This window comes from Drosophila bipectinata, chromosome 2R (genome assembly GCF_030179905.1).
Source record: "Drosophila bipectinata strain 14024-0381.07 chromosome 2R, DbipHiC1v2, whole genome shotgun sequence".
NCBI lineage: Eukaryota > Metazoa > Arthropoda > Insecta > Diptera > Drosophilidae > Drosophila > Drosophila bipectinata.
The window spans coordinates 7,523,315-7,529,709 of NC_091737.1; the positions used below are offsets into that span (position 1 = coordinate 7,523,315).

Consider the following 6,395-nt stretch of genomic DNA (forward strand, 5'->3'; position numbering starts at 1 on the left):
TTAGAGAACGCAATGCTTACACTGAAAAAACTTTTTAAGCTAAGCAAACCAAATTTTCAAACAAAAACAATTTAATATTCTTTAAAAAATATGTAGATTACAAGCCACTTTGCTAATTTTAATCTAACCAATGTTATTTGATTAAGATAGCTATGTTTCAGACTATAATCATTCATTCAGTATATTATATTTAAATCCTTTTTCCTATAAAAACTGCAAAATCTCTCTTACATATACATGGTGAGCATTTCTTATGAAATAATAATCTTAAAAGTCAAGTTCCCAAGTAACTGAACAAAATCAATGTATCCACATAGGCTCCGATACACAAACACGATAGCTATCGAATATCGATAATATGCGCGCCATTTTATCAAATTCAAATCCCAGTGAAATAAAACAAGGCCACTGCCAGTCCAAAGAAAACCAGGATGCACTGGAGATGACGCACTCCAAAGCGAGGCCCTGCAAAAAATGCAACGCAATATGTAGAAAGCGGAAACAAAGACCACGCAAGGCCACGGCCTTATATCCCATGGGGTACACACCAGTATTTCCAATCTGCTGGTAGCCATTGCGGTTGCAACAGGGCAGACATCCCAGCACCATATTCCAGGTGCAGTTTAAGTCGATCTCTTCCACGTAGCGGACTGGAGTGGGCGTTCACGGAGGGGAGGAGGTTGACGGGTTCGCCCAAGCGCCCAAACATAACACAGCTGATGGAATCGTACCAGTTAAGATAACTCCCACAACTATTAAAACTATCGGAGCAAGTGCTTGTTACCGATAGTTTGTTAGAGAACGCAATGCTTACACTAAAAAAACTTTTTAAGCTAAGCAAACCAAATTTTTAAACAAAAACAATTTAATATTCTTTAAAAAAATATTTAGATTTACAACACATTTTGCTAATTTTAATCTAACCAATGTTATTTGATTAAGATAGCTATGTTTCAGACTATAATCATTCATTCAGTATATTATATTTAAATCTTTTTTCCTATAAAAACTGCAAAATCTCTCTTACATATACATGGCGAGCATTTCTTATGAAATAATAATCTTAAAAGTCATGTTCCCAAGTGACTGAACAAAATCAATCCACATAGGCTCCGATACACAAACACGATAGCTATCGAATATCGATAATATGCGCGCCATTTTATCAAATTCAAATCCCAGTGAAATAAAACAAGGAACGATTTTGTTACAGTTTGACTAAATTCAGCTACCATATGAGCTGTTTTATTCATGGCTTGTCTTGATATTTTGATTTTGTTTTCTTTTTGCCTTTTTTAGTTTACTTTGTTTCATCACAAGATTGGTTAACGTAGCTCCTAGCTTAAAACTAAAACATAACAATTACTAGAGGTGTGTTGTTTAGCAGCCTATTTACACTGAACGCTTTCTCGAGTTGCAAGTTTAATTTTTTTGTTTATGTACATGTAATGGAAAATACTGCAAACAATAATAATTTACGCTGCCTTACGACTAATCAATTACCGTATAATATCGCTAATGGAAGCACGCGATTCTCACTAAATTTAACCTTTCAGCTTTTATCTAGTGACTAACTAACTAAATCTTAAGAAACTACGAAACAACAGCCCCGATGATGGATTCTTCAGGATTTGGGATGCCTGGAGGCCGAAGGCCCTTCTACTTGTTGTGGCCATTGGGAGCCAGTGGTGTTCCCTGCTCGGCATCTTCGCGGTTTTCCCGATCCCGTGGAGAATCCCACCACTGGACTTCCGTGCGTCCAAAGATGATGAACAGCAAGTTCCCCACGAAATAGAACGCGGCGGCCAGGAAGAATACCAATCGCCAGTCACTGACGCTCGACTAAAAAATAGAAGGACGAAAATAAACAGAAAGTTCCTTTCGGTATTTCGGTAATAAAACTCACCCTATCCTGGACAATCTGGCCCACAGCCAGAGGAGCAATACCGCTCATCACATTGGCAGCTCCGTTCGTGAGACCCATCAGAGTGCCGGCGTAGTTCGGGGACAGATCAATGTGGTTCACTTGGAAGCCCAGATAGGTGGCTGCACTAATGCCCACCGTCAGGCAGAGAAGAGTCACCGCCAGAGGGGCATCTTCCTGCGGCACATAGCCCAGGGCGATCAACGAGAACACCGGAATCCAGTGGCCAATGCTGTTGAACAGTTTCCGGTTCAGGGACAAGGATACTCCCTCCTTGCGCTGCAGGACCTTGGACAGCCACACGAAGAAGAAGCTCATGAGCAGCATCACCATGTAGGGCAAAGACGACAGTAGAGCACTCTCTTTGATGTTCACGTCGTAGATGTTCTTCATGTAGCTGGGAATCTGGGTGAGCAGCAGCCAGAAGCCGAACATGTGGGTGCAGTGCACCACCAAGAGCGAGATGAAGGGCATAGAGCTGAAGATGGCCAGCCAGGGAGTGGGCGCTAGTTTCTCGGCAGACTGCATCTTTCCGTCGCTGCGGGACTCCGTGATGAACTTCAGTTCTCCCTCGGAAATCATTTTGTGCTCCTCGGGCGTGCTCGCCGAGAAGAAGTGCCAGAACAATATCCAGATGAATCCGCAAGCTCCACCCAAATAGAAGATGCTTGGCCAGCCCAGGAAGGAGTCGGCAATGAATCCACTAGTGGCCAGCATCACCACAGTTCCGAACTGAGCACCAGAGTAGCAAATGGTTCCCAGAATTCCTCGTTCCTCCGCTGGCGACCATTTCGAGAGCAGCGAGTGAGTGGCTGGATGCACTGCACCCTGGCTGAGGCCCATGGCGAATCGCACACCACATAGAGCAAACCATCCTCCGAACTTCAGAGCGAACGGCGAGATCATCGTCATCACGGCGGCGATTCCCAGTCCCCACATCAGCAGGATCTTGGCTCCGTAGCGCTGGGCGATGTATCCTCCAGGGACCTGGGTGACGATGTAGCCGAAGAAGAAGCTGCTCAGCATGGTGGAACTCTGCGTTTCGGTGAAGTTGTAGTATTGCTGTGGGGTTAAATAATAATATTAATAAATTGTTTAATATTTGTTTTTTCATTTCGATAATAACTGGAATCATCGTGAAACTGTTGTTTTGAGGTTTCTGGTTAAAACTAGCGGTTTCTCCAAGTTCATTCAAAACCCCAAAAACCGCAAAAATATTGTAAATTAATTTTCAAGTTGAGGCACTATTTAAATGTTTTAAAAATTAATATTTTCTCTATTCAAGAAACCAACTTTAAATATCAGTCAAATTCCAATTAAAAATTTTGTAAATTATGGAAAGTTACTTACGTCGGCGTCCAAGAGTCCTGCTGAGTTATGCGTTCCATTATCAGCCAACGAGTCGGTGGTGCTGTTGTCCGATTTGGGCGGCGCCATGGCCACCAGTGCCACACTGAGGTTCACCCGCCAGGCGTAGCTCATCGCCAGGCAGAAGAAGCACAGGACGCACTGGACATGCCGCACTCCGAAGAATTTTTCTGGAAGTGCAATGGAAGAGATCGGGTTAGTGAATTGGTAAGACACCGCCGGCGGAATGCGCCACTCTCGCGCCCCCTCTCATTCGCTGTCTTATCAGCTCTCTTTCTGGCTCTCTCTCTCTGGCTGGCCCTCTCTGATCTGACTAGGCCCAAACTGGTAGCCATGTAAGTATGTGGGGCGCGTTTATTTATAAAACACTGTGACTATGTCAAAATCTTGTTCACGCACATGCGTGCGACAGAGACGCAAGCATCGCCCGAGCGAATATCGAGAGACTTGATGTAAATGTATCTGTGGCGGCTGCAGGTGCTGTATCTGTATCTGTATCTGCATCTACATCTGCATCTGCATCGGCCACTGCAACTGCAATTGTGTAAAATGCAATACAGCAGTGACAAGACGGGGCTGTACTACACCAATATGCACGGGCCACAAAGTGTAAGGTACCTCCCGTGGCCCACACTACCTGTTCGCCGATCAAGCGCTCGGCCGATCCTCACGTGACGTGAGCTCTCTCTTTCTTGGCTAATGGTTTGGTAGTCGTGGACCCATTACTCTTCTCTTTAGGCCGCTGGCGGCCTTTTGCGGATTTGTGGCGGTTATTTGTGCGTTTGGCTATTTTTAAACCCGACTTTGGCTGGCCATAAATGGCTTAGGCTTTATAAATAGGAGTGCGCAGAGGTGGATGGTGGACGGAGGAGGGTAGACGGTAGATATTGCAACACCGCCTCACCACCGGCAACCTTGCAACGCGGCCTTACAAGGCGTTGGGGTCTATTGAACTCCCCAAGCCAGAGTTTCAATCTAAAGCCCATAATTATAATTACACTTCGACTTCTTGAAACTATACTTAAGTGTTAGGAACTAAAAGGCATATCGAATATTGTTACGTGTGACTCAGAGAAATTCTTTTTTGGTTTCACATTTTCCACCTAAGTTTTAAATTTAAATAAAAAAAATGCCTTGTCGAAACCCACATTTGAGTTTCGAACTTTGAGCTCACTCTCTCCCACTTCCACTTCCATTTCCTCTGGCCCCCACTCTCTCGGTGCCTCAGCGGCCTCCCCAGTCTCTGCTCCGCCCGCGTTTATCGGGTTTTTAACGCGATGACTGGTGGTCGTGTGAGAACGCTTTATCTGACACGTTTTTAAATTTATTTGCGCAATGTCTTCCCCGCGGGCGTAGCGTATCAGCCCGAAATTTATGGCCAAGATATAGAACTTTTTGTCTCGCAACCGAGAGTTCTCAGTTCTCCGCCCGAATATCGAAATAGCGATTGCCAACTAATTTTCTGCGGAATACACCGACTTGATCGTACCGAATCAATCAGCAATTATGAGCCGCCATAAAACCAGAGCTTGGAGTGTTTATTGGATGCCATTTATAGTATATTTTCGTAGATTTTGATTGATTGCACCTCACCGTTGGGGGGGGGGGGGGACGCAGGGAGGGATCCCGATTGCGAGTGGTGACTGTACTTTTGTCCGGTAACGGGACAAGCGAAGGACACACACATAAAACTGAGTCAAGTGTGCCGTATTGATAACCGATTGCCGATAAAACTGGAACACCGCCTGCCCCGGCTGCCTCGGTTGCCCGGCTGGAGCTTTCCAGGCGCGGCGGACAGAAGTCCCCGCACTTTGTTATTATTCTCATTCTGTATTCGATAAGATAATCGGGCGTTACAGCAACCCAGGCGGGCACTAGTATACCACCCACTATCCCACTGTTTACCGAATGTTAGGAGCGGCACCCACATGCATTTAGAACGTGTAAATAGTTGACTTCTTGGACGTGGTGATTAACGGCGGCGAATTTGTTTTTGGGATTAGCTTATCAGCTGACTAAATTGTCAGTTCTCCGCCACCTCCACCATCCACTAGCCACCATCATCCATTAACCACCCCCCACCCAAGTGGGACGACGGGATCTATTTAAAGTTTTTCATTTCATTGGCGCAGAAACACTGCCCCACACGCTTTTCCTCGCTATTTCCGCTTTGATTCCCTCCTTTTTGTTTATTTTTATCACGTTGAAAAGTGCTAAAATGTGATTTTATTTTGTTTGTCAGCGTAACCAAAAAAAAAAGTCGAAAAAAACGTAAATAAATTGAGGAAAAATTAAATTGTATCTCGCCGTGGAGAGCGAACCGAGTCCGAAGGATGCAGATGCAGTGGAGGTCGTCTATAGACTCTATACACACTGTAGACTCTATAGGCTATAGACACTGGCTGATGTATGGCCGTAGAATGCAATTATATTTCTGAACCGCTGAAGCATCGCTTCCAGTCGAATGGATAACAAAAGTATCTACAAATGGAGCGGCGGTCGAGATCAAGATTCAGATAGAAATATGGGAGTGCTGGCGTGCTAACGCTGGAGAGTCAATTAGGCGGTTTCTGGCTTTCAGAGCTCGGATCAAGTCGGACGCTCGTGGCGCTTACATAAGACACGTGCTGTACGGATTGACTGGACCGGACTAGAGGCCTGAGGAGGGTGGGGTCCACTGAGTGGGTTGGATGGGGAGATCACCTGGTGACTTACCGTTGGCGTATTTTCCACCCGTCTTTACCATGGTCAATGTGGTGGTCATGTGTGCGGCGCGGGTACGTGTGTATTTACTTTGGAGAGTCTCTCGAAAAATGTTATATATCTCTGCTGGATACGATTTTCCGAATATATCGCGCAACGTGTTCCGGTTCCGTTATGAAGTTTTGTGAAACATGTGCCTGCTACGCGACTTTTCTCTTTTTCGGGATATTATCGACACGCGGGTCTCGGTCCAAGAGATCCCGAGATATCTGATGGGCGTAGGACTGACTGACTGGCTGAACTGGCAGACTGACTGACTAATTTTCAGAAAATTTAAGCGGCGACTGTAACGTTTTGAACGTTCTGGCGAACGACTGCGACTGCTTGAGTAACTGGCGGC

The 6,395-nt window shown here is 45.3% G+C and overlaps 1 protein-coding gene across 1 annotated transcript; it reads right to left on the reverse strand.

Moving 5' to 3' along the window:
• Nucleotides 1-1,374: 1,374 nt before the first annotated feature.
• On the reverse strand, nt 1,375-6,395 carry MFS14 (Major Facilitator Superfamily Transporter 14). The gene is made up of 4 exons (XM_017251469.3): nt 6,008-6,395; nt 3,275-3,462; nt 1,907-2,986; nt 1,375-1,842 (listed from the first exon to the last, which is right to left on the reverse strand). Exons 1-4 carry the CDS (start codon nt 6,054-6,056, stop codon nt 1,660-1,662), a joined length of 1,500 nt encoding a protein of 499 aa, XP_017106958.2. The 5' UTR covers nt 6,057-6,395; the 3' UTR covers nt 1,375-1,659.

Coding starts and splice junctions, on each gene's coding strand:
- MFS14 (XM_017251469.3), bottom strand. CDS start 6,056: ATGACCACCACATTGACCATGGTAAAGACGGGTGGAAAATACGCCAAC. Junction 3,463..6,007: donor GGGTGGAAAATACGCCAACG/GTAAGTCACCAG, acceptor TTGCACTTCCAG/AAAAATTCTTCGGAGTGCGG. Junction 2,987..3,274: donor CAGGACTCTTGGACGCCGAC/GTAAGTAACTTT, acceptor TTAACCCCACAG/CAATACTACAACTTCACCGA.